The following is a 27,980-nucleotide window of genomic DNA, read 5'->3' on the forward strand; positions in this document are numbered from 1 at the left end:
GACACGCGCGGCGATGACACGCCAGTAGCGAGGCGCACTTTTCTCAGTCCGAAAGCGAGCGGATCCTGTTCGAGTTCCCCGCGTATACGTCCAAGATGAGCAAAGAGGCGAAGAGGCTGCCACGGCTCGCGGTGCCGCTGCTGCTGCTCGCCCTGTGCGCCGCCGTGCAGCAGACAGACTCGGCGGTAAGTTGCGCTTCTCTCCCCCGGGCCATACAAATCACCGCAAATCCGCCGGAGAGCCGCGGAGGAGCGGGGGAATGGTGCCGCCTTGGCCCGGACAGCAGCGGCTCTCCCACGGACACGTTTATAAATAGAGCGGCTGCTTTGTAACAAGTGTAACTATACTCGCCTTTTGCTTAGCGCACAACTCCGGTTTTGTGACGTTTCTATCTGCATTTTCTCTAGATGACCTGGAATAAAACAGCATGTATATTTTGTTTTGGTGTTAGTCTAGCACTGCTTTTAAATGCAATTAATTGAATGCATTTTCAAGAAGATGAAAATCGATTTTTTTTCTCGTCCTTAACATCACTTTATTTGCATTTATGAAATTAATGTCAAATTCGCATTGCAGCTGGAATATTTTAAAAAGCGTTTGTGCACACTTCACTTGTTTGTTACCCCCCCCTCCCCACAACAACCCCCCACGCAGCAGCTTTCTAACATTACCTCTATCGTGCACCAGCCTCATGTAATATCCTAACATTAGCAGAATATTAATGCTCATGAATAATTCATAACGAGTGCATACCGATAGGGAACGGGCCACGCCCCCGCAACTTCAAGCAGGCGTGTTCATGAAGGGCTTGCATACTTTTTTTTTTCAACAATAGGCAGAAGAGAAGGAAGGTGGTAACCTTGGCAACTCTGTTTCGCCTATGGACTGTCAACATAGCTCAAGAATGTAAAGGCACAAATTGAGGGTTGGTAGCTGCTATAAACATCAAAAGACAGAGGAAATATTATGGTCGGAAAATGAGCAGATGTTCCCAGAAATGGTAGATTTAATTGAGAAAGGAGGCAAGCAATAATTATGGAAAGAAGAGAGGAAATTTAGACGTGTGACTATATGTTAATAACACCGGTGTTTAAAAAAAACTCAAACTCAAGCTGTAAATATGTTCGCAAATGTTAAGTGCTGATTTGTACTGAGGTATAAACTAATGTGGCTGCGTGAGGATTTTTTTTTTTGACAGTGTCAAGACTCGAATTAAATAAGTCAAACACCAAAATCTGACATTGAAAGGACAAGTGTAAAACTCACATCTGCCCCATAAGGCTTGGGACTCACATCCTATAACTTCCTGTGAGCTCACTGAGGCCACCTAGTGGAGCCTTGTGCACATAACAGTTTTCCTCAGCATTTTGGGGGGCATGTCCTATAACGTTTGCATCTACAGAGGTGTGTGCCTGTTGACGGAAATAGTCAGGAACGTTTAAATGTAGAGACATGCAAGCGCAAGATCAGGCTTAAACGAAGCTTCTCATCCATCTGGGCGTGTGTGTGTGTGTGTGTGTGTGTGTGTGTGTGTGTGTGTGTGTGTGTGTTCGCACGCACGCAGAGCATCAATCCTCACACAGATATGAATCTCGTCTCACCCAGGTGAGGGAGTTCAGCAGTAACGCATACCTGGACATTTCCTTTGAACCTGGCGTGCTGTGCAAACTACAAACACACAATTAATTTGAAGCCTGCCTTCCTCTGTGCGCACACGCTCACACACACGCACACGCTCACGCACACACACACACACAAACATGCGTGCATGCGTGCTTCACCTGGACCCCATGGCTGAGCTTTGGTAGCCAAAACAGTCACAGGTTGTGACTTTGCGCTTCACCTAAATCCCTCTTCTTTTTTTTTTAACCTGTCTCGCTCCCTCCTTTTGTGTTAGCTTGCACGTATGTTAAAACAGTTGTTGTAAAATGCTAATATTGTTCCTGTGGAGTAATTAGCAGTCAAAGGTCAGGGCTAAGCATTGGGGTCACTCCACCTGAGATGTCCCGGATGGACGTCTTCCCCTTTAAGGTAGAAAGGGAAATTCGAACAATTGATCCTAAAAGGAAAAAAAAAAACCCAACAACATATACACACACACACACACACACACACATATATACACACAAAAAAGCTTGTTTGCTTTCAAAATACGGCGACAGCAACAATAACTGCCACTGCGGTGCAAAAGAACCGAAGATGCCGCAAGAAGTCGCAAGTAGCCAAAAGTCAACGGGGGCCAACAGTAAATGTTTAGACAACTAATTAGCTCCTCTTCACCACGTCCAAAAAAAAAAAACTGTTCCAGTGAAAAGCCTGAGTTGTGACGGATAGCGTCGGATATCATTTCAACTCTTATTGGAGTTGAAGTTGTTTTGCAAGCTAAATAAGGGTAACCGCGAGACATGGAGCTCTTGTTTTGTTGTCACCGGTTGTACAAGGGCCTTTGTGACCGGTGAGTGCGTTTCCAGGCATTGGCTCGAAACTTCGAGGGAACGCGGCGGCCTCGTGTTTAGCCCTCACTGGTGATTCAGTGGGAAGATTTCTGCCATTTCACAAAGTGCTTTTTTGTGGTTACATGTTTTGAGGCCAGGCTAATGAGAAAATCAGACATCTGGACTTAGATGTTGTTGATTAATGTGCAACGTAAATTTTGGGGAGCTTTGCGGATGCTTCATGTTCAGGAATCTACCTGCAAAATCCCTCAAAGAGGAGCCAAATGCCAACTTTAATTGTAAATGCAAGGTAAGAGGTCAGACTAGGTCCGATTCATGTTGTGTTTTGGCAAACGTGGCTGCGATCCTTCGGGCTACGGCACAAATCCACCTCCACAAAACAGTCACAAGATTCACTGTCCGATTTCCTCTATCCTGCAAGCATCCCTTCCGTTCCGTTCCGGCCAAAGGCAGCGCCCTGGGACAAATGCGTTCACAAAAACAGATACTGAGCTTAGGACTCAGAAAGGAAAACACAATAAAAGCTCAGCGGAAGGCATGTTATTGTGAGCAAATAAGCGACTCCTCACTGAAGCTTGTGAAGTTTGAGAGGCAGAAGATTGCATATTCTCACATGTTTTCCGACAAGCTGGCCGCTTTATTGTTTTGCATTCTTTCGACTTCAGGTGAAGAAAGAGGAGGGGGCATAATCTGTCTCAAATCAGTGGGTGACCTCGATGTATAGATGTCTTATTTACATCCTCGGGCAGAGGAGCAACGCCTGAACAAAATGGCTCAACACAATCCCACTAAACAAATTCCTTTACCAACACTGTCCCAGGTTGCGTGGCGTTTTTCCTTCCGAAAATCCAGATTTGGGAAGCTCCAAATCTCAACACTTTGGGATATACACCACGATAAGTCATGTTCTGGGCCTCTATCAGTGCATCACACGTGGGCTTCTGCATCCCCTCAGACAGAGAGATGGCGAGGGAAGATAAGCCCGAATGGCACTTGGCCGTGGCCCCCCGTAGTGTTCACGCTCCTCGGCTATCTGCAGACGCATGAATGAAGCCATCGGAGCTGCTTGACAGAGGCAGAGAAGCTGTTTTGACTGGTCGGGGAGGACACCAAAAAGAAGGCCGTCTGGTCCTGGCTCTTTTCCCATCCGTGCTCACTCTGTCTCTTCAAATCAGGGCACCTGTTTCTCCCATTATGCTGGAATATTCTTTCGAGCTCAGACCTCCCCCAAGGTGTTTAATACGAAGCACCCTCCTTAACCTTGAGGTTTGGGGAAGGATGTGGTTTGCCAGATAAACCATCCTGCTCCCCATAGAACTTTGTTCATCCTCATTTCTGGAAGGAGGTCCTCCTGAGGATTGGTCAATCGGTTTTGGTCATCATCAACTGCATTCTGGTGTAATCCCCCAACATCAAGAAACGTGGTCTAGATCAAGGTGTGCTGTCAAATTTTAGATCCATTTCCATGTTGCCTTTTATCTTAAAAAAAATCTGCAAAGACTGAAGCACACTGAGTCAAACTATTTTTGGGATGAACATAACATCATGGAGTTTTTCCATAGTGCAATCAGCCCTGTTATGCGTTTGATTATATGTTTGACACCCTCCTGGCTAATGACACCGGGCATGATGTGTGTCTTGTTCTGTTAGACATGACTGCAGAGCTGGATACGGCTGACCAAAGTATTCTGTTGGTTCATCTGCAGCACCAGGTGGGCATTAGCAGTAGCGCTTTTGAGTTGTTTAGATTGTACTTGGCCGCCAGGACTTTTTGTGTTAGCCTTGGTTGCTCTGTGTTCCATTCTGCCCAACTGTCATATGGTGTTCCACAGAGTTCAATTTTGGAACCCCTGCTGTTTTAATTTTATTTGGTTCCATTTTAAGGAATGGCGGAGGTATTTAGTTAACTGCTTTGCGGATGACAGTCAGATTTTTGTCCCTCTAAGCACTTACTCCTTAAGGCCTGATAAATTGATGAAGGTGTGTCTCCAGATCTGTGCTCAAAGTTGGCACAAATCATGTTCCGGTTGTGTGGATTTAGTTAATCCCAGGTCAATGTGGCGGCTGGAATGTGACTAAGCTGGGGATAAGGGGTAAGGCATCCAGCTTGTGTCGTGCGGTGCGGATGACTCTCGCTCTTTTGCCTTCATTCCACGTTCTTGCCCGTGTTTTTCCACCTTTATTGTCAATAAAGTGCTTCTCCGTGGGGAAATTGGAAAAAAGTCAAGCTGGCTGCTTTGTGCGAGCGTGTCGGCGCTGAATGCGGCGCATTCCAAGCCTCTGCTACACAAACAGCACCCCCACCGCCCGCAACAACGGGAAATCAAACATCTGTTGCAGCAGTGAGGGAGAGAGCCAAGGATGGGCGATGGACTGACAGCCGACTACGGAAGAAGAGGCAGCAACGAGAGACAACACTAATTTAAAATAATATCTTTGACAAGAAATGTTGCCTTTAGATAGCCAAATTAGTTTTTCAAGACACAAGACTGACTTTTTGTTTTGAATTTCACACACAAACTTGAGCTACAAGTGCGCCATAGTGGCAATAAAGTCGCTCACTTCACCATAAATTGCAGTTGGGCATATAGTGAATGATTCATCCAAAAAGAGGCTTCAAGTTTGTTTAAATGGGACTCCCAGATGACAATCTTAATAGAAAGCAAAGCAATTTACACAAATTAAACTAACTCTAAAGTAACCACATAGCATTTTTTTAGGAAACTACTTAGCTTAATGCTCACAAACAATGCAAAATGCCACTGACATGCTAGCAGAAGAAATGACGATTGCGTGCTTTAAGTATGTCTATAACATTTAACATTTTGAATCTAACGTTACTTGTACAGAACCATTTTTAGTAACAGGCGTGAGTGTGCAAAACGGAACTCGTGTCATTAAAGTTTCTAAAATGACTGCAGTGGATGGCCCGAACTGCAAATAGGTCAATCCGCACGTGCCAAAACCGCGAGTATGCGGGGATCCACTGTACAACTACCACCATGAGTCAATCTCATTACCACCCCGTTTGCGCTTTCCAAAATGACAGCAGGCCGTTTAAACACAGCGTTTGCACCACCCAGCCTCATTTGGGCTCATTCGGAGTCGGTGTTGCTGAGGATTTTCAGGTGCAAGGCAAGCCAGGAACCGGCCGTGACCTGCCCCTTCAGAAGATCTCGTCACGAAAACTGACAAGCGGGCGAGAGCATGTTTGGCCCTACGCCTCAAAGCATTTGCCAGGAGAGACAACATCTAATACATCTTCTAAATTATCCATAAATCATCCAAATGAGGTTATAAAGAAAGTAAAAGGCTTTAATTTTAAAAAGAAACTCAAGACACAACGGGGGGTTTTTCCCTTGAGGTTGAAAGGGAGAGCCGTTTGACATTCTAACAGGGCTGTACATTGTTTCATGAAATATGAGAAGCTGAAATGATTTGTTTGAATTTTATGTCTTTCGTTGAATTTATGAAGTTGTCTTCGTGAACGCTGAAAAGATCGCAAGTGTGAAAGTATTTATTATGGGGATGGTCAATGCTAGAGGCGACCGCAATGCTATTCTTAATATGGGCAAAACACGTGCTTACGTGCAAAATACATGTTCTGAATATACTTCTGATTTGAGAATACATTTCTGAATGCATGTATAAAAGATCCACTCTTGTAATCCAACGACAAAGCAAACAACAAAGTAACTACATTGTGTGATATTTTTTTTCCCCAGTGGAAAAGACTTGCATAAAAATTACCATTCAAGGATAGCACAAATCAGTTGAACAAGACACCAACAAGAACATATTGTGCATTTTTCCACCAAAATCAACTCGCTCAAAATTTTAATACATATATACTATTAGGCCCACTCACATAGTAGTATAGGGCAGTATAAGATCCTGTGTTAGCGTCACATGTTCACCATCTAGTGGTGATTGGTGATATTACAACTAAAAGCTATAGAACCCTGCATGGCATATTCACAGTTCGGCACTTGGCATATACAGATTTTTTTGCCTTCAATATTTTCTTATGGTTTGGATTTTTCCAGGTTCTTCCAGGATTTTTTTCACCCATTTCCCTCACGGTTTTTGTGGGAAACAGATTCTAAATGTTTAAGAACTTTTTTTTTTAAAGATTACTTTAGGTTTGTAAAGTATGTGTTACAACCCGTAATATTGTTTGTTAAAAAAATATAAGAGGACGTTGAAAACAATAATTGCATATTATATGGCAGTTGTAAATTTGAGTAAAAAAAAAAAAAGTTTTTAAATCGTTCAACCCTAATCTCCCTTCATCTTTGCATTCACTATGAGAGCATCTGGCTCAACCCCAGAGGTATTTGTCCCACATTCTCCCAAAAAAAAAGAACCCTTATCTTGTTGTGTCTTCCAGTGCTGCTCTTGGGTAAATGTTAAGATTAGGCCGCAGCTCATCCAAACAGATTTCGCACACTCTGAGCAAAGCAGTATGCGGTTTACTTAATGCCCCTAAGGATGTTTCAATATCTCCAAAGGACATTTTGGATGTGTCGGCTCATTAATTTCCATCTTTTTAGCCATTCCTTCATGTTAACCCCGCGGCGACACGAATCCAACGTCAATCCCTTACTCTGATTTCACACTGCGTCGCGGCTCCCCGCATGTGTTGCGAGAGCACGCCGCCGTCAAGTTCCAACCTGTGCGAGACAGGGCCGGGCTCTCGACGGGATTGATATCACGGAATTACAACGCAGCCCCTCCAAATAACACCCGGCCGTTCACCACACCCTTTCGCCTTTGGAAGAAGATTTCACACAAGGACGCCTGCCGGAGGAAATGGTGACAGCGATGACTAATACAGTTGTCAGAAAGGCAAACAAAGAAATGGCATTCAGTTTTCCCCAGCCCAATCATGGATCACCTTTCACATATTTTTTTTTTTTTGGTAATGCTAAGCTCCCACAAGACGGCGCCAAAGCCCCGGATAATACAAACTACAAGTATTTGATACCAAGGAATAAAGTTAAAAGACACATCTGGATTGATTCAGATTGTTTTGTCAGGGAGGAGGCTAAGTTTAGCTAGGGCTGCTAGCATAAATGTCGGAGAGTCTTCACGGCATGCTGAAATCCAATGATATGGAAACTATTCATTTTCAAGGGCTGTGTCGTAAAGTACTTGCAAAGTATGTAATCGTAGAGTTGTAAGATCAGAGTTTGTCGCAGACTTATAGTTGAAATTTTTTCCATAACTTTGTGACGATTGTAACTGATCAAAAGCAATGACATCATTCAACAGATTTAAACAATTTTTGTCGCACTGGAGCAGTTTAATGGCTATTGGGATCCTCTTTCTGGTGTGCCCACCTTGGCCACCTCAAGGCAATATAAGACAGAGAGGCAGCTATACTGTTCATTGAGATATCTGAATTTCTCTTGGCTTCTCAGTACGGCACTAATAATGGTGGTTCTACGCAGAAGATAAAGAATAGGGGTACTGTTATATTGTTTGTACACATGTTGCTGCACTTTTTGTGTTCAATCTGCCACTTAAATGGTTAAAGCAGCAGCTGTAGATGGTAATTAGCGTAACGTTAGCTATGTTAAATACACAAAGCATAATTGTATTTGTTTTATGTTTCATTTGACAGCAAATTTCAACTGGGAGATGCTTCAAACAGCTTGAAGCACCCTGTTGAATAATTGCGTTTTTTTTGGTGGGGGGTTTTTTGTAATTAGCAGCAAGACTTGCTCCCTATTATATTTGAATGCACTCGTAGAAAAGGGGTGTTCATTTCAATGGTACACATGAAAAAGTATTGTGTTTGTGTGGTCTCAGCTTGTCTCAAGACACGGTTTGGTCGAGAAGAACCACTTCTTTGAAAATTCCTGGTGGAACACGGGGACAAGATCATACACGTGCGAGTGGTAGTGGAGGAGTGGGGGTCGTTATGAGCTTTGTCAGTAGGGGTCTTCCTCTCCTAGTCAAAACACACTCAGATTTTTGGGCTGATGGGGGGGGGGGGGGAAACTATTTGCTTTGGTCGCCTGCGTCGCGGTGTCGTCACCTTGAAGTAGTCAAAGTCCGGCCGCGATAAAAGGGATCAAGGCAACAGCTCGGAGACCAGAGCCGAGCGCTAGTCTTGGGATAAATGGACACGCTGATGCTTACCACAAGGACATGCACACACGCACGGACGGATGGACGGACACACACGCGCGCGCATGCACACACACACCGTGACCTAATTACACTCCTCTTCGGTGTTCCCACAGCTACACTATGTCATGGTTCAAAGTTCGTGCATTCACTGTTTTATCGCTTTTTTTTTTGTCTTGACCTTACAAAGGCAAGTAAGAATGTGAAGATCCCACAAAGCTCCACATGCGTTAAAGTAGCTATTGTTTGAAGTTTTGTTATTACATCTATGCTAATTCCCATTAGCAGATCAATGGCGTTTGGCATTGTATTTTAGCATTGAGCTAGTGGTCTCTTCATCACATGATAACGATATTGCCTGGGCAAACATTTTGACATTTAAAGACACAATGTTTATTTTGGGGTTTTGCATGTTGGTTTTGAAGCCAGTTTCAGCTGGCAGGGACAATTTTAAAGCTTAAAGCATAGATGCTTCACGCCTAATTTGGAGTAATATTTGGAGCCAACAGGGACAGCTAAGCAACACTTTTAAATGTTCTTTTTATCACAGTTATTTCTCAACGAGTCGTACAAGTACCATCGGTGGTACACGGATCGCAGAGTTAAATGCACATTTTAAAACAGCGGCCATTGTTTGAAAAATGGTCACTTAATACAGTTTGTTCTTTTTTTGAGGTTCTAAATGCGGAGAGGGAAGTTGGCTGCTGTTTAGTGCAGAGCTGGATCTACTCTGTGAAATAGATGGCTGTTGGACACCCCAAAAATTTGGAAAAATCCTTAACTATTTGCCTTAATGCCTTTAACACAAGTTTGATGAAATTAACTAGACAATACAAACTATATACTGTATATATATCATCGCTTTCTTGACTGACTTTAGCGTGTTTCAAAAAGTTGAAGAACTGAAAAGTCATGCTTCTATTTTCTGTATGCGGCCCTCAAACAAAAAATCCAGTACATTTTTTAATTTACGTTTCATGTACAGTACGAGAATTCCGTGAAATTACGTTGTAACCTTCAAATACAATCAATTTGAATTGACTCTACATGTTAGTTAAAAAAAAATATCGGAAGTACAACTTTTATTTAACTTTCATGTGCAATACATTTTTTTATTTAATTTACCTGCTTGGTAAAAACTGAGTGTGTCATGTGTTGCTAGTTAGAAAATGTGTGTCAGGCAAAAGCATGAGTTTCTTCTGTTTTCCCAAATGGAAATTGGAGTGCTTGGATTGATTTTGTCACATGCAGCCATTGTGTACGCATAGTGCACCGGTGTCTGTGTGTTTGCGAGGGCAGAGCAGTGCGCACACAGTAGCTGTCTAATTATCAGTCTCTGATGAGTGGGGGAATTCCAGTCTCGCCAGTCTAATCCCACGGGTGCACGCTTGCCTTCCACAACTCACCTTCCTCCTCCTCATCCAAACCTGTCTCGGTTCCTTGTTGAGTGAAACTGCGCCATTTCTCTGGCACATTTGGGGAATTTGAGTTTCTGTCAGCTTTTGACGGAACATGTCAAACATGTAAAATAAAAAAGGGAGGGGAAACCATTTGAGGTCAGCTGTTGACACTTATTCTTGTGGACTCACTTTTGTGATGCGAAACATCACATCATGATGTAGAAAAGCCAATTCTCAGTTGATGAGTGGTTCTTTATAGACTGTGCGCAGTGCCAAATAGTAGGCCGGTCTCGGCTTGTCAGTTGAGGCTGGCAGGAGCTACGACTCCCCTCGGGCCTGATGGCTTGTGCTGGCACCAGCAGAGAAACGCAAAGAACGGGAGGGAGAGAGAGTGCGAGCCAAAGGGGGGGGGGGACATTTGCGGCTCAGTGACCTTTGCAAGTGAATTACACAGGCCTTGACTCTTAGATTTGGAGTATTTAGCCCAGTGCAGTGCACATTGACAGCTTTAACTACAAATCAACCAAAAGCTCCTTCAAATCATGAAACATCACGCAACATGACAACTTTCCTTTAGCCAATCAACCCACGAATCTGTAAAGCAAATAAGAAAATGTTTAACTAAGATTGACGCAACAACATACAGACTTTTTAGATGTCAATACATTGCTGATTGTGTCTCATTTACTGTCGTCTCTTTTGTCCATTTGCAGCCGAATTCGATAGTTCCATAAGGCAAGGGTGCAATAATCCAATCATTTGTCTCAGAGGAAGCTAATACCAAACATGTTATGCTTTGTTCTGGTTTCACATTATTCATTTCATCATTTCGCCGGGAGGCACACCTTTTTGTGTTGGTCTCGTGCAGACATTCGCTGATGTGTTGACACAGGGCTGGCAAGGCTCCACCACACACAGGTGTGCGGACCAGGAGGCAGGACCAGTAAACATGTACAAGAAAAGACCAGACATGAGAACAAGGTCAAGGTTCAAGTGCAACCTTACAGGATATTACAAAAGAAAGAAAAGGCCAATTGAATAGCAAGGTAGAAAGTCAGCGCTCTGTAAGGTTTTACAATCGGGAGTGACGCACAAAAACATGTGCGTGGTCGTCCCGCCGTTGGAGAGCAGACTGCATTGAGCTGAAGCAGACCAGAGGCTAATCTGGAGATCCAGGCCTTGTAAAAACACAAGCCCGTGGGCACGCACGCACACTTGACTACCCATGTGCAAATTCATTCAGACGTGTGCAACGCCAACACCCTCTGACCCAGACGACATATTTTGTGTTTACTGCCAAGGTGTTGCATTCATTGAGCCGAAACTTTCTACCATCTATTTTATTATTTTATTTTATTTTTTGAATAGCGTTTGTCCAGATTTCACTGTGTGATGCCCAGCGAGCATTGGACTATGTCAACAAGCATGGGAAAACTCGCCACATCCCCGCTCCTTTTCTCAGCTTCCGCCCCCACTAAACAATCTCCTCACACTCTGTTCATTGGGCGCGCTGAGAGGAATTGTGGGAGTCTGTTTTATTTACAGACCACTATTACATTACGAATACATTAGGCGGCTGTTTTCTTCATGACCTTGCACCTGTCGTCTCATTATCAAGCAAATCTGGAGAACTCCCTAAATTTTCTGTGGGAAGAAATGCTGCTCTCTTGTACAGTTGTGAGGGAAAAGTATGTGAAGCCTCAGTAATGACCTGGATTTCTGCATAATCTAAGTCACAACAGTAGGCGCAGATTTCATGAAACTAACACTAGAGGAAAAACTGAGCACTGATTCCCACAATTTTGGCCCATTCCTCGTATCAAAAGTTTCACTTTCAGCAATGTTCATGGGATGTCCGGGTGTGAAACACTGCGTGTCCAATAAAAACATGAAAACATAACTGCTTGGGTGATATTAGGGTCAGGAGGATATGTTTGTTGTGAGATCGCAATTTATGACCAATCTATGCAGAAGTCCAGGTAATTTCAAAGGGTTGGTTCACATGCTTTTTCCTTGCACCTGTTTGTTGCATTAAGCGACGCAAGGGCGCCCTCCTGTGGCTTAAATTGGGAGAGTTTTACATACGATGCCGTTTTTGACCATTTAGTACTGTTCGAGGCTTTTTAAAAAGTCTTTGTAGTATGTTGACCAAAGAATGCCAAAGATATAAAGAATTACAGCACACTTAATATGGTTAGAAGATACAGTTCGATCTCATGGGAATTAGCCACTAAAACTACCATGACGTGACGACTACTTTGTGTGCAAAAAAATCGTGGGAGGGACATGGACTAAATATTTAAGAAATATGTATGTTAAAACAGAGCAGGAGAACAAATTACAGATTGTTTTAGATGTTCCTACAGGGTTTTCTGGCCGTGGGGCATATGCTAGTAAGTGCTAGCGCAATGTCATACGTGTCAACTTTTCGGAGCGCCAACCTGTATAAACTACCAAAAAAAATCCTTATAAAGAGCAAAAAATCCTTATAACATACCAAAGCATTTTATATGTCAAAGTACCGGCAGAAAAAACCCCACGAATTTTTCAATGATATTAATTGTAGATCTCCATAATACAATGTCTGGTTAATGTCTAATCATCATTCTACTCACTTAGTGGCATTACTGTGTTCAGAGTTTTTTCACCAACTCCAAATGCTGACCCATCGGCTCGAGTAGACTAGCAAGCACCATTCTGGGCAAAAGAAAATGGAACTACCTGTTAGGGGGGAAAAAAAACAAAACGGAAATTTTCAGAATCAGTATGATTTGTGCGATACGGCCATATACGTAAGATTCACCACAAAATCCATATGAACTATGGCTAAACCGTACGAGTTGACAGCCAACGTTATCACCAACGCATATTGTCTCGGGTTTTCAATAAATTTTCAGCACAGTTAAAAAAAAAACTGACAGGTCGGTGGGTTTGTGGGTAGTTAGAGAGAAGTTGTCAGCTCTCAAGGCGTTTAAAATTACGTTAACTAGCCTTTTCAATATTAGCGTGTGCTAAATGGCTACCAGAAACGCCAATATATCCTTTCATATTTACAATTCCATTGTTCATAGCTTGACGATAAATAGTTAATATTGGAATATTATGTGTGTCGCTTACCGAGGGGACTCCTCTTGACTGTAAAGTAGGCTCCTCAGATTAAAAAAAAAATCCAATCACCCCACAACACAATGTTGTCTGCAATCAATTTCATTCTGATATAATTTTCCGTTTTGTACCTGGCAAATAAAGGTCCATCGGTTTTGTCCAACAGGCTTGCCATGGATGTGCAGGATCCAAATGTGACTGCAGTGGAGTCAAAGGAGAGAAGGTAGAGTTCAAATATTCTTAATTTGTTTACACAGCTAATTATGTTTTATTTATTTCAACATGTTTGAGTAATGTCATCCATACTCAATCTGCTTGTTGGTGCGCAGGGTGAGAGGGGTTTCCCAGGCCTTACCGGACAACCGGGAGTGCCGGGATTCCCGGGACCTGAAGGGCCAATCGGATCCCGCGGAGAGAAGGTCAGTGGAGGTGGACGTTGGCACATTAATTTTTCGAAATGAAATGATTGTTTTCATAAGTATAATTAAAATGCTGTACGTGTTTTGTACCGCTGTGTCTTTCAGGGTAGTGATGGACCTATGGGCTTGGCTGGCCCAAAAGGAATAAGAGTGAGTCTTATTTTATTTTATTTTTTATTGCCATCATGGAGTACAGTATTACACGTAATTGTGTACTGTGTTGTATTTAGTCAGTTTTAACCAATAATTGATGGAGTGGTTGTAGTTTCCACTTTTTGACAGCAGATGTCGCTATTTCCATATTGGTCAAGTCATACGTAGCTTTTACGTCAATGGGTGATGTTTGTTATGCCTTTTTCAAGGGACCTCCCGGATTGCCAGGATTCCCAGGAACACCAGGACTTCCAGTGAGTTTTCATAATTTGAAACCTGAAAATTTTGAGGTTCGTATGATTTAAATGGATTTTTAATGATGTCCTGTTTCTTAGGGTCTTCCAGGGCAGGATGGAGCTCCAGGCCCAAGAGGAACGCCAGGATGCAATGGGACAAAAGTATGTGGAGAAAAACAACGGAATAGTGATACAGTATTTTCATAAATTGGTCTTCTGTTGACTAGGGTGAAATCGGCTTCCCGGGAACATCCGGAATACCAGGACAACAAGGACTACCGGTTAGTCTAGGAAAGAATGTGACCATTCTCTGACTCTCCAGCACATTGATCAAAAAGTACATGAATTCAAATATCTAATCATCTTCTTCCATAGGGTCCACCTGGTCTTCCTGGTCAGAAGGTGTGTGGCTTTGTACTGATTATGTTGGTGAACTCACTAATGAAAAATAATAATAAAAAATAAATCAAAACTCTTATCCAAAACAAAAACCTGTTGAACCATACATATCACAGGGTGATCCTGGTGACGTGATCTCTACTAATCGCTTTGGGGAGAAAGGAGCAGTGGGATTTCCTGGACTGCCAGGAGTACCTGTGAGTCATAGTGCTTGTATTTCTTTTTTTTCTTTTTTTTTTAATTGAACTATTATACCGGAGTAGAACTTTGAAGATTTTGACATACCTTTGTTTCATGCTTGGAAATGTCCTAGGGTCCTCCAGGGCCTGCCGGGTACCAAGGTCCAGTCGGCGCTCCAGGACCGAGAGGCTTTGAGGTAACAGAATTATCATTAGTCACAGAATGCATTATCACTGCTTTTACACAAAGCTAATTCCATTGTTATGTGGCAGGGTCGACCAGGTCCTCCTGGTCCTCCTGGACCTAAGGTGAGGTTGTTTTTGTTTTATTTCCATGATGTTCACGCTGAAGGATGCTATAGGCACCGTGCTCATGCTTCCTTTCTTGCTGAAACAGGGAAACATGGGACTGAACTTCCAGGGACCCAAAGGAGAGAAGGTATTGTCCCCGAGCAAAGCTGTGCAGCTCTGCCACGTTTTCTTGCTTCATCTCATTTTGTACAAATTTGATGATGAACATAGGGTGAACCTGGTTTATCGGGCCCTGCTGGGCCACCGGGGCAAGTCGGGGAACAGAAGAGGCCAACTGAGACAGAGATTCAAAGAGGAGACAAGGTAAAGCTGCCTGAGAAGCTTCCATAGGAGCCTTGTGACAATACAGTGATGCCTCACTATTTCGCGGTTCGTTTATCGCGGCTTCAGTGCATCACGGATTTTTTCAAACATATTCATAAATTTAAAAAAAAAAAAATATATATATATATATATACTGTATATCTATATATTTTTTTCATATTCATGTCGTACAGTACTGTATATGTTGCTCTATGTGACTCGCTGTTGTTTTGCTGACTTTCGCAGCTGCAATTCTGAGAGACCATGATTTATTTATTTATTTTGGTATACCAAAATGTTTAATACTATTTTTACAGGACACATCAACTAAGTAATCCCCCTAGAGACTAACGCACTTCACCAGCCTTCTCTGCCATCTTAGCCATCTTGATGTCATCCAGGTCTTCAAAAACGGGTCCCCTTGATGCGCCCCTGAAGCTTTACAAAGCAGAAATTTGTACTTATTTATTTTTAATTCAGAGAGCCAGGTCAAATGAGTTGGGAGTTTGCACCAGCATGATGTTCTTCTCTGTCAGGAAGTGTCAGATGCTCATGGTGTTGCGAACAGGCATCATGATTAAGACTATCTTGATTTATTGGGCATTGGCGACGTTGCACTCTCCCACTGAAGGCCCTCACATTCGGTCTAAGGGCTGGTTGTATACTCCGGGGCAATTACAATGAAAGGGAAAAGTTAGGGGTGTGGTACTTTGGGTTTGCAATGTACCTTCTTTAATACCCACTTGCAATTCTTCATACACACCTAGTAGATCCACTGAATTCAGTCTCTTGTATTTCTCCTTTGAAAGGGTGACCCAGGACTTCCGGGCCCCCCTGGTGATCCTGGCTATCCAGGTCCCCCTGTAAGTGTCCGTCACCATTTGTGAATGGTTTTCACATTAACTATATATATATATATATATATTTTTTTAAATGAAAAACTTCTGTTCACCTGTGTTTCGTTGCCGGCTGCAGGGTATCCCTGGTGGCCAGAAAGGAGAAAAGGGAGAACCGGGAGAAGCAGGCAAACGTGTGAGTTTCAAAGCCAAACCCCATCTAGGGTGTATTGATAGTACACTCACGCTGCTATTATTCCCTATCCGAAATTTAACTAAAAATTGGACTATACATTTTTTACAGGGCAAACCAGGCAAAGATGGTGACCCTGGTCCACCAGGCTTCCTTGTGAGTTCTGTCATATTTCCTCAACACAGACTGACGAGAATTTATCAATGCCTCTAATTTCTTCTACTCTTAGGGTCTCAAAGGAGAGCCAGGCCTGCCAGGTCTCGCTGGCAGGGATGGAGAGAGAGTAATTCACATTATTTCATTCTAGTTGTAGGTCTCAAACTCTAGTCCTCGAGGGCCGGTATCCTGAATATTTTAGGTGTTTTCCTTCTCCACCACGCCGGATTCAAATGATAAGCTCACCAGCAAGCTCTGCAGGAGCCTGAAAACGATCCTGATCATTTGAATCAGGTGTGTGGAAGAAAGAAGACACCTAAAACATCCAGGATAGCGGCTACCGAAGACCGGAGTTTGAGTTTGAGATGATCTTCTTGTAATGTCAGGTAATGGGTGTTTCTATAAAACCTACCCTATTTTTTTCCTTTCAAGGGTATGAAAGGTGAACGTGGATTCCCAGGTGCTCCAGGAGTGGTGTGTATTCTAACTAACCTTGTTGTCATGCAATAAGTAAAACGCTGTGATCATTTAATTGTACTACCGTATCAGGTCTCCCCCATCGGATTTGGCTTGATTGTTTTTGTCCCATCAGGTTATTAGCGGGCAGACAGGAGCACAGGTGGGTCCGAAAGGCGAGCCCGGGTTCCCTGGATCGCCTGGCTTCAAAGGAGACAGAGGACCAACAGGTCAGCTGAAGAACTGAGTTTATTCTAGTTCAAGAAAGAAAACCAAAAACAGAATAACATAAACTGGAATTATTTTTCACTTCTAGTTTGAAGCACGTTAACTTGAAACTCTCTGATCACACAGCTAATTAAAACAAACTGTTGTGGAATCAGAGCGAGACTGCCACTTAGCTCTCTCACTATTAATAAACAAAGTCGCCTTTTTTGATCTTCGCCAGGTTTACCAGGTCCTCCTGGAGCGCCAGGAATTCCAGGTGGTGGCGGAGGTGGTTCATCTGGACAGCCAGGCTTCCCAGGAGAGAGAGGTCAGAAGGGAGACACCGGCAGTCCGGGTCTCTCTCTTCCAGGTCCTCCGGGCCGCCCTGGAGGACCTGGGCTGCAAGGACCACCAGGGGCCCCTGGACCTCCAGGGTTTTCCAGCGGTGGACAAAACTGTATCCCTGGCAATCCTGGACGTGCCGGCCTACCGGGAGAGAGAGGTTACCCAGGAGAGGCGGGCCAGAAAGGTGAAGCGCTTGAAACATGCTGCTTTTCTATTCATGGTCGTAGAAGTGAGCAGTCAGTGTGTGATCTGTCATCATTTCAGGTGAAAAGGGTGACACCTGTGTCAACTGCTTTAGTGGCGGAAGTGGTATCCCGGGACCTCCAGGTCCTGCAGGACAACCGGGATTCCCAGGTAACACTATAGCTAACACAATGAGTCAAGATGCAAAATTGCAGTCTATGGAAGACCTGAAAATTAAAAAAGAAATACTCATCGATGGGGAAACCCTTCAGGAAATCCTGGCGGCCAAGGTATTAAAGGAGAAAGAGGATTCCCTGGAACATCTGGCCAAAGTGGGCCACCTGTGAGTTCTTTCCACATTCTGAAACAGAGCAGGACATTGCATTGTACATACTTAATACAGTGTTCCACAGAATATTCGCAAATTGCTACTTGTGGATTCACTTTTTTTCTTTCTTTTTTCTCTTAATTTTTTAAAATGTTAAAATGTTTCATTCCCTGGAAAACTCAACTATTAAATGTAATGTAAATATGTCTTACTCACCATTGTTTTGTGTTCCACAGGGTCTGCCTGGTTCTCAAGGTCCTCCAGGATTCCCAGGAGAGAAGGGAGAGCCAGGTGAAGCTATCTCTGGAGGCGGCGCGAGGGGTGAGAAGGGCGACACTGGATTCCCTGGACCACCTGGTCTTCCAGGTCTAGATGGGCGGCCCGGTCGCGATGGGCAGCCTGGTCTTCCGGGGCCCAAAGGAGCTCCTGTAGGTTGCAATGGTGCAGTCGTTCTGAGATTTGGACAGTTGTATCCATCTGCCATCCACATTAATTTTGGTGCTTCTGATAGGGATCTTTGCAGGTGAGAGGAGACCGAGGTAGCCCTGGTGATCCAGGTCCCCCTGGGATCGCAGGAGACCGGGGCCCTCCAGGACCCCCCGGCTTTGGACCCCCTGGATCCCCCGGAGAAAAGGGTATTCAGGGTGTCTCGGGAAGGCCTGGATCTCCTGGTATACCCGGTGAGAAAAGTTTTTGATTTATTTACTCGTATTTAAGTTGTAATCCTTTCTCAGTCATGCAATTGATTCGATCTGTCACTTGCAGGTGCCAAGGGTGAGCCAGGCTTGACGGTGGCAGAAAAAGGCCAGCCGGGACCCAGAGGTCTGGATGGTGAGCCGGGTCTTCCTGGCGCACCAGGTATGGATCTTCGTTGCAGCCACACATGATAGCCAATGTATTCTTAATGATATACTATTCCTGCTCCTCTTCTCAGGAAACCCAGGTCAGCCTGGTCAGCCTGGTTTCCCTGGATTACCAGGAGCCAAGGGTGATCCTGGACTGCCCGGTATTGGACTCCCTGGAACCCCTGGACCTAAAGGTGGAGATGTAATTTAACCTGTTCTGTCTTTTATGGTCTTCTTGGTACAAATCCAATCTAACAGTCACCATCTCTTCTTGCTTTCAAGGATTTCCTGGTGTCCCTGGCCAACCTGGAGCTCCGGGAGGACTCGGTAGACCAGGAGTAGATGGCCTTCCAGGCCAACCTGGATTTCCTGGAGCAAAGGTAGACAGATTTTATTTTATTATTATTTTTTTTACCGTTAAAATTATGAATGCAAAAGTGCAATTTGCCTAGATGTATTTTCCTCTGTGACAGGGTGAACCTGGCTTCGGCCTCCCAGGTCCACCGGGTTTACCAGGTGTACCTGGAGCTAAAGGCGTAACTGGACCTAAGGGAGATCCCGGTTTCCCTGGAAGCCCTGGCTCTCCAGGGCGATCTGGATTTGACGGTGCACCAGGATCGAAAGGTATTTCAACATTGGCATCTAATTTTTCTTAAAAACAGGCAAACGTCATTGTTCCTCTGCTGTCTTGTCTTTCCAGGTGAACCAGGAACATCTGGTATCCCTGGAGCTCGTGGTCCACCAGGACCTCCGACGGCAGGCTCACGTGGACCCCCAGGGGCCCCTGGACTCCCGGGTCCAATGGGCCCACCTGGTAAGGAACACAGGACTACCCTATAGCCTCCTGAGGAAGAATAATCTCCATGCACACTGAAAAAGATAAGTAATCCAATTGTATCACTATTGCAGGATTCCCTGGAGGGAATGGAGCAAAAGGAGACCCTGGATCCCCAGGTTTAGACATTCCCGGCTTGCCAGGAGATAGAGGAAGTCCTGGTTTCCCCGGTTCCCCAGGACCAGTTGGAACCCCAGGACCCCCAGGAGGGCCTGGGCGGGATGGCCTTCCTGGGCTGCCAGGTAAAGACTGACTATCTGAATTTGTATATCAGAAGCCAAATCGATGGTCACATTTGTAGAAGTCCCAACTCCAGGAGCTGAGCTGTTGGGTGACAACCAGAATAAAATTTTCAAAAGTTAGCAGCTATACAATCATACTTTCTATACTGTAGTTTGTGTTGGTGGCCTCGGGGTGGTTTGTCTGGTTTAATGTATGATTTACTACTTTGTATTTCCATTCTGATAATTCCTTTTGGATTTAGGTGCCAAAGGCGACATGGGTCCCATTGGATCTCCTGGACCAGCTGGAGGACCCGGTGGGCCCGGGGGACCTGGTGCTCCTGGTTTGAAAGGTATCAACCTACCCCTTAAATTATTCAATCATGCAGTGCTGTGTGCACAGGGTAGTATACTCATTTATTTATCATCCCCCTTTTTTCAGGTGAACCTGGATTCCCTGGTAGAGATGGCGTTCCTGGTTCTTCTGGAATCAAAGGAGAAAGGGGTAGTATTGGCCCACCGGGAGCTCCTGGATACAGCCCACCACCTTTGTCTTCAAAGGGTGATAAAGGAGAACCAGGACTGCCAGGCAAGACTTTTGTAGACTTATGAACCCTCACCACAGCACCAGAGCTTTAAAAGTATTTGTCATTCTCATCATTCTACAGGAGCACCAGGTTTTCCGGGCCAAAAGGGGATCCCTGGTATCTCTGGTGACCCTGGGCTTCCAGGATCAGATGGACGGCCAGGACTTCCTGGACCATCAGGTATGGCTCCACCACTCGGCACAAACTGGTGCAACCAAGCAAACATTTGCATGAACAGATGTCTAACATTCAGTTTCTGTTGTGCATAGGACCAAAGGGAGACCCTGGCATTCCAGGGGGGCCAGGTGGTCCTGGAGCTCCTGGGCTAAAAGGCAGTATGGGAGAAATGGGATTTCCAGGTTGAGCCGAAACGCTTTTTCAACCCTAACATCCTAAAACACTACCAAGCGCTTGATATCATAATGCGACCACGTTTTCCACAGGACCGTCAGGACAGAAGGGTTTGCCAGGCCAGCCAGGTCGACCTGGATCTCCAGGACAGCCCGGAGGACCTGGTTTCTCAGGAGCCAAAGGGGAACCGGGTTCTGCTGGGGTTGGTCCACCTGGACCACCTGGAATCAAGGTAGACTGGACCAAGAGGACCCCAGAGCACACACTGAAATCCTGGCTGAAAATAAATTGAAATCTCTTCTAGGGTGATACAGGCCAGTCCGGTTTCCCTGGAAGCCCAGGGCCTAAAGGGACTCCAGGTTTACCAGGCCTGCCAGGATTACCTGGAGGACCAGGTGCCAAAGGTGATCTAGGTCCACCAGGATTTCAAGGTACTGAGGTTTAAACACCTTTGATCTGAAAATCATTCAGATTTAACCAAACATAATTGGAAAAATCCCTTTCTGACCTATTTTGTTAGGAACCCCTGGTATTCCCGGTCCAAAGGGTCTCGACGGTGGGCCCGGTGGCCCAGGCCTGACTGGAGCACCTGGCCGACCAGGAGAGCCTGGCCGACCAGGAGGACCTGGATTCCCAGGAGATAAGGGTCAACCGGGTCGGGATGGGATCCCAGGGCCTGCTGGCGTCAAAGGAGAGCCAGGTAGAAATTGTGAAAAATCACATTCAACATAAATAAACAGCTTCTATTCCCCCCAAAATAAAGTCATATTGATGTCTTGTTTTTTTTTTTTTAAATTGCAGGGCTCCCAGGCTATGGTGAACCAGGAGCCCCTGGACTTCCAGGACTCCCAGGTTTGTTGCCATTTAACACGGACACACGTGCAGATGCACATGAACTAAATAGCCCCACCTGTTGTATTAAAAGGTGCCAAGGGAGACCCCGGTCCCGCTGGCCCATCCGGCAGTCCCGGTTTCCCTGGTCCTAAAGGTGAGGGTGGCTTCCCTGGCGTTCCGGGTTCTCCAGGCCCTATCGGCCCTCCTGGACCTGCAGGTCTGGCTCTACAGGGTCCCAAAGGATTAGCAGGACCCCCTGGACCACCAGGAAGATCAGGTCAGTCATATAGATGGACCACGTGTACGACCAAGGAATTGCTGTCTGGTTTCTGGAGTGGGTTTAAGGGCCATCTGACTATGTGGAGACAAAGATGAAATTCTTAGCAAACCTTCTGGTAAACATGAGCTTTAACCCTTCCATGCACAAATAATGGTAACCTGTAACCTGATAATCTGATAAACTGACCACTGTAGTAACCGCTGTCCCTGATAGGGTTATGGTCGTTATTGATACACTATTAGTTCTATAAATTGATCCTTCAATGATTTGTATGTGATTCCCAGTCCACCAGGCAGCAACCTTAAGCCAACCATCAATGTCACTGCAAATGGGAATGCTCTTTTTTTTTTTTTTAATGATTTGCATGAAACACCGAACCACTTTCACAATTCACCATCATCGTTACATCTGTTCAGTCAAGATCACCTCTGCCGCTGTGAAATGTGTGGCATTTCAAGCACCACCTTGAATGATCAATGGGTTGTCATCACTTGCATCCGGCTGAACCCCACACGTCTTCCGACCTCGTCATTGCATTTTGTGACCTGAAAATTGAGGGGAATGTTCTGTTCGTCTTCTCCGAGCCACTTCTTCTCGTGTTGTTTCCGATGCGTCCTTTTTAGTGTGAATCAAGCCCAGCCAGACCTCAACCATCAACCTCACTAAAACTCCGGTCAAATTCAATTGGATGTTTTCCGATTTGATTAAATCCATCGAAGCATCCATCCATTTTCCGAACCGCTTGATCCTCACTAGGGTCGCGGGGGGTGCTGGAGCCTATCCCAGCCGTCTTCGGGCAGTAGGCGGGGGACACCCTGAATCAGTTGCCAGCCAATCGCAGGGCACACAGAGACGAACAACCAACCACGCCCACACTCACACCAAGGGACAATTTAGAGCGTCCAATCAACCTGCCATGCATGTTTTTGGAATGTGGGATAAATCCATCGAAGCAAGCGCACAAATTGGCCGTTGAGGAGGCGAGTGTTGAGGTTTCATCTGGCTTTGCCGTCCTGACTTTCTTCTATTGCACCAATCATCATCACACACTGCATGGATGTTGCCTGCAGGTGATCGTGAACAATTTCTGTAAACTGACCCGAGCGAAGCTCGAAATCCGCTTTTTTTGGGGTGTTTGTTTTTTTGCTGTGACATTTTACCTCCATTTCCCATGGCTCGGCCTCGTCCCTGCTTCGTGCTGACGCTCGGTGCCGCCCACCACAGGTCCATCAGGTCAGATTGACTGCGTCCAGACTTTTATGCACGTTCCTCCTCACAGTCACTGTTAGAGCTTGAACTCCACCCTCTGATCTGCTGGAGAGGAAGTTAGCCAATCTGTGTGTTTTTTTGGGGTTTTTTTTTTAATTTTGGTCATTGTGATGTAACGCCTCTCCTCTTTCACTTTCAATGCACACCGATGGTAACAGTCATGCATCTTGAACAAGTAAGCACCTTTGAAGACAATTTGGCTCCCTTCGTAGAGGGCAAATGGCACAAGTCCACCTTGAGAGGATTTTAACCAGATACACATAGCATGTCATCTGGATCAAAGCGCACGACACAAAGACTGTGAGATGCATTTCGTAATTTGTGCACGGAAAACACTCACCGTGTGACTAACTCACCGGGAAAATCTGTGTTCGATGCAATGAGTTAGATTGTTTTGGTATTGATATTTAAAAGGAAAGTATGTCAGTGCCTCCAAATCCCAAATGAATCCTGACTCACTCACGATACTTGGGATAGTGCATGAAACTGAAAAATGGAAGAAGAAAAAAATCACAAAATATCACCTAATACAAAAGCAGTTTCACTATTTATGCCTCAAGGAGGCCGCACGAGATGGATTTGGGGAATTGGAGGCTGTCGTCAAATCTTGGTGAACTTGAACCACGCAACTAACGAATCATGACGCCGCTACTTAGCTTCGACTTTGACTGTATTGCTGTTGTGATATTTGCTTTCTGTCTAAACTTCTTGTCATTTTCTGTTTGTTTTGTTTTTTTGGTTTTATTTTGCTTCAACCCTCAACCACTTTTCCCGGGCATTCTGGGAAGCCTAGGTCCTGCAGGTTAGATGATTTTGATGATTTGGGGAGAATCGCCTTTGAAAGGACGTCTCAAATGTACTGAACTGTTTTTGTGACATCACTGCATTCTGCTTAAGATGACCGTGTGCCTACCCGGAATGATGATTTAGCTTTTATTTCAGTTTGTACCCTCGAGGAACGTAAAGCATCGATTGTACTTTGTATTATCGAGATCTAACCTCTGGTCTTTTCTGTATGAAGGTGTGCCTGGCCCACAAGGCCCTCGTGGTCCCCCAGGAAGTGGTGGCATTAGGGGAGAGAAAGGTATTCCCGGTGCTGCTGGCCAGCCAGGCTTCCCCGGACAGAAAGGAGACCCCGGCGTTCCTGGATTCTCAGTAAGACATGAAGCTATCGAATAAGTACGCATGACTTGACTACGTAACCATCTTGGACCTCTCCCACTAGGGTGCGCCTGGCCCTCCTGGTGTTCCCGGCGCAAAGGGTGACATCGGTCTGCCTGGCGTTCCCGGATTCCCGGGTACTGTCCGTTCCGTTAAAGAAGCGGTGATCTCCTGAAAACAAAACCCAGCGGTTCTGAATAAGTCTTTGTATCTTCACCACCCAGGACCGAAAGGAGACCCAGGACTTTCCGGTGCCTCCGGCCTTCCCGGTGACCCTGGAGATGTCGGACCGCCAGGTGAATATATTTAAGTGTCTCTTATGATGAATGGTTCAATCCTCAACTTTATGGCAGTATGCTGCCCACTTCCGGTTTGGAGTGCGCAAGTTGTGTGACACCCTTTCAACCCTTCTTTATACATTTTTGTTCCAGGGCTTCCTGGTGACCCCGGTCTTCCTCAGCCCCCCATTGTGGTTAAGGGAGAGCGTGGACCCCCCGGGCCTCTGGGCCAGCCGGGTGCTGGGGGACTGCCAGGCTCCCCCGGACGTGAAGGGTCCCCAGGTCCGTTTTGTAAATGACATTTGATTTTTCCGCTTCTTCTAAATGAAGAAGCAATGGAAGTGTATTTATCTCTATTTTCCAGGTCTGCCGGGTGACTCGGGGGATCCTGGTCAGGAGGGTCCCCCTGGATTCAGTGGCCCCCCTGGAAGGAAGGGAGACAACGGGCCTGCTGGTCAGCCTGGTGAGTTGACGAGAGCCGGAAGACTTCATTGTCGCTGAATTTGTAAAAAGATGGAAAGCTAGCCGTGTGTTTCAGATAAGCTTCATGCAAACATCTCAATGACGAGTTAACTCAGTTCCAGTCGCTAATCATGTCATCTGATCCCAGGTCAGCGTGGCTATCCGGGTCCTCCCGGTTCCGACGGTCCGCAGGGTCCTCCTGGTCTCCCAGGCTCGGGCTCGGCGGCCCACGGCTTCCTCATCACCCGACACAGCCAGATCCAGGAAGTACCCCTCTGTCCGGTCGGAACCAACCTCATATACGATGGCTACTCCCTGCTGTACGTGCAGGGCAACGAGAGGGCACACGGGCAAGACCTCGGTAAAGAATCGGGACCGCAGATCTTTTCAAACCAGCGCCGCATCAACTGATCAGCTTCTGCGATGTGCTCCAGGCACGGCGGGCAGCTGCCTGCGCCGCTTCAGCACCATGCCCTTCATGTTCTGCAACATCAACAATGTGTGCAACTTCGCCTCCCGGAACGACTATTCCTACTGGCTGTCCACGCCCGAACCCATGCCCATGTCCATGGCCCCCATCACCGGCGAGAGCATCAAGCCGTTTATCAGCCGGTAGCACTCGGACGGAAGCGACACGATTGAGGTGAGGGGTACGATGCTCAGTTTGTGTGTTTGTGTCAAATCTAGATGCTCGGTGTGTGAGGCTCCTGCCATGGTGATCGCGGTCCACAGCCAAACCATCCAGATTCCCAACTGTCCCGCCAACTGGGAGGCTCTCTGGATTGGTTACTCCTTCATGATGGTAGGGCACTTGTGCATACAAAAACCGCACTCCTCGGGATGGTTTCAGATGAAATTTCTGGTTGAACCGAAAACTGCCCCCCCAAACAATTTTGAAGTAGCGTACATTTTCTGCCACGTGAAGACGGTTCTTCCTTCCTCACTTGTAGCACACCAGCGCCGGCGCCGAGGGCTCCGGCCAGGCCTTGGCCTCCCCTGGCTCTTGTCTGGAGGAGTTCCGCAGCGCTCCCTTCATCGAGTGCCACGGCAGGGGGACGTGCAACTACTACGGCAACTCCTACAGCTTCTGGTTGGCCACAGTGGACGAAGGCGAGATGTTCAGGTACAGGCACATATTTTCCACCACCAAACAAAACCTGCTCTTTGGACTTAACCCGATTCAACGGTTGCTCTGGCGACTGACTCTCGAGACTGCATGTTTGGCTAGCAGAGCTGATGTCAAAAAGACTGCATTTTGGAACAATGCGGATGGGCTCAAAAACGAGGAAGACCAAGAACCAGATGGGAAGACTGTCGCGTTAACAATGACCCCCCCCCCCCAATTAGGGAAAAGCTGTCAGGATGATATCTAAACACCCAAATGTTCAACCCAACCTTAGCTTTCTGCTAACATAATAATACAAAACTCCAAACAGTAAATGACATGAATTCTGAAGCTTGATACACACACCGAGCAGCAACGCATACAAACAGGCCATTTGTTTCAATTTGAACCCCTGCACTCACCTTGACCTTGACCTCTGTCCTCACAGCAAACCCCAGTCAGAGACGCTGAAGGCGGGCAACCTGCGGACACGCGTCAGCCGCTGCGTGGTCTGCATGAAGAGGACGTAACGCCGCACAGCGACCACCGCACCACCCGGATCCGAGGTCGGGCTGATTGGACGACCAGAGAGAGAGAGAGAGAGAGAGGGGCGGGGCCGCAGGGGGTCACATGGGGTTCAAGGCGACGGTGGGCGTGGCGTAAACTGGTGGAATTCCATTGGTGCATTGTCTTCAGGCAATAACAATGGTGCTACTGTGCAACACAGCTTAAGATAAAAAAATGTCGTAAAGAAATCTTTTTTTTTTGCTTTGTTTTTCCTAAGAAGTACCTCAAAACGAAAGCAGAACAAAAAAAATCTACGAAATGGTGCCATGATGAATGTGTGACAGCAAACATTCATTTTTCACCCCCCTTTTCCCACCTTCTAAAGAAATGTCACTTTAAACGTGACCCAGGTGTTCTTCCTTTACATGTGCTCTTTTTTTTTTCTTGTTCTCTTTTCTTCTTGACGAGGAGGGTGCAGATAAAGCTCTCCGTGGTAACCAAACGGGCACTTTGACTTCGGGACACTCAAGATGCGAGATGCACTGACTAGGAGCTTTCCTTTGTGAGACCGACTGGCTTTTTATTTTGACCATTTTTTTGTCTTCTTCCTCTGTCCTTTTCATTTCGACGTCCGTCGGGACACGTGGTGGTACTAACCCTGCTGCAAACTCGCCTGCTAACTCCGCCTTCTTTCTTTTGTAAGTAATAAAATGTGTATATTGTGTAAAACACCTTTTATTAGCCTATTAGGTCTTCAATTGGTAATGAGCTTTTTTTTTTTTTTTGCTTACACTCACTCACGCAAACAGATATTGTACAAAGTAAGGCTTTTATGAATGAAAACAGTATTTTATATATAATAAATATATATATTTCTTTAGAATTTTTTTTAAAAAAAAATAAGACGTTACTTGGCAGTGGGTGTTTTAAGGTCATGCATTTCACCAAAAAGCAAACTACTGAGCACGGTCAAAGCCATTTTCCCTGCGACAGCTGTGTATGATATGAACATCACTTAAACCTTTTTTTTTGTATTCAATTTGTAGAATTAATGATAAAGATGAATTAAGGGGATTTGTTTTGAGATTGTCTGATGATCGGGGAAATGTTTCACAGGATTTGAATTAAATCTTGGCTTCTTGTTACACAAAAAAAAAAAAGTGTCATGTGTTTTGTTTCTTTTAACATTTCCAGGTGTTGGGCTTTGCTGTAAAATAGGGTTTTGCACCAAAAACCTCCAAATTTCACACTCAATTTGACAATCTAATGTGGTCAGCATTTATATGAGGCTATATTTTCCTGTGACTTTTTTTTTTTTTTTGTCAAACTGGGGTGCCACTCAAATGTAATTTTTTTTTTGCCCCCGTTATGTTTCTGTTGTGATATTCCGAAGATGTTTTAGCGAAAGACTGAAATAAACACAATTGACCAAAGTTTTCCTCTC

At 45.3% G+C, this 27,980-nt stretch overlaps 2 protein-coding genes and 1 long non-coding RNA gene across 3 annotated transcripts in view; 1 reads left to right on the top strand and 2 right to left on the bottom strand.

Moving 5' to 3' along the window:
* col4a6 (collagen, type IV, alpha 6) overlaps positions 1-10,926 on the bottom strand; it is a 67,528-nt gene extending 56,602 nt beyond the window's left edge. Inside the window, exon 1 of the mRNA XM_086104973.1 lies at positions 10,837-10,926. The gene's annotated coding sequence lies outside the window, so the exon portion shown is untranslated. The remainder of the gene's footprint in view (positions 1-10,836) is intronic.
* col4a5 (collagen, type IV, alpha 5 (Alport syndrome)) lies at positions 44-27,969 on the top strand. The gene is made up of 49 exons (XM_086104977.1): positions 44-185; positions 13,263-13,319; positions 13,426-13,515; positions 13,621-13,665; positions 13,878-13,922; positions 14,004-14,066; positions 14,132-14,185; positions 14,280-14,306; positions 14,420-14,500; positions 14,617-14,679; positions 14,756-14,791; positions 14,880-14,921; positions 15,005-15,097; positions 15,907-15,960; positions 16,073-16,129; positions 16,238-16,282; positions 16,356-16,409; positions 16,715-16,756; positions 16,875-16,968; positions 17,187-17,474; positions 17,555-17,644; positions 17,746-17,816; positions 18,038-18,229; positions 18,313-18,481; positions 18,567-18,659; positions 18,736-18,840; positions 18,929-19,026; positions 19,120-19,270; positions 19,347-19,460; positions 19,556-19,723; positions 19,966-20,055; positions 20,145-20,291; positions 20,371-20,469; positions 20,559-20,648; positions 20,733-20,872; positions 20,945-21,071; positions 21,161-21,340; positions 21,442-21,492; positions 21,566-21,751; positions 24,045-24,178; positions 24,249-24,321; positions 24,409-24,480; positions 24,616-24,744; positions 24,827-24,925; positions 25,073-25,285; positions 25,359-25,536; positions 25,612-25,726; positions 25,875-26,047; positions 26,478-27,969. The coding sequence occupies exons 1-49, from the start codon at positions 96-98 to the stop codon at positions 26,557-26,559; spliced, it is 5,049 nt and encodes a 1,682-aa protein (XP_085961103.1). The 5' UTR covers positions 44-95; the 3' UTR covers positions 26,560-27,969.
* Positions 12,605-25,981, bottom strand: LOC147209240 (uncharacterized). The gene is made up of 16 exons (XR_015100202.1): positions 25,832-25,981; positions 24,023-24,355; positions 22,915-23,068; positions 22,181-22,299; positions 21,551-21,829; positions 18,909-19,015; positions 18,565-18,834; positions 18,018-18,469; positions 17,193-17,834; positions 16,824-16,942; positions 16,050-16,079; positions 15,861-15,958; positions 14,589-14,672; positions 13,403-13,483; positions 13,228-13,294; positions 12,605-12,712 (listed from the first exon to the last, which is right to left on the bottom strand). It is a non-coding gene; the product is annotated as an uncharacterized LOC147209240 (long non-coding RNA).
* Positions 27,970-27,980: the final 11 nt, after the last annotated feature.

This window comes from Hippocampus guttulatus, chromosome 2 (genome assembly GCF_054856545.1).
Source record: "Hippocampus guttulatus isolate MCC_2025c chromosome 2, RoL_Hgut_1.0, whole genome shotgun sequence".
Taxonomy (NCBI): domain Eukaryota; kingdom Metazoa; phylum Chordata; class Actinopteri; order Syngnathiformes; family Syngnathidae; genus Hippocampus; species Hippocampus guttulatus.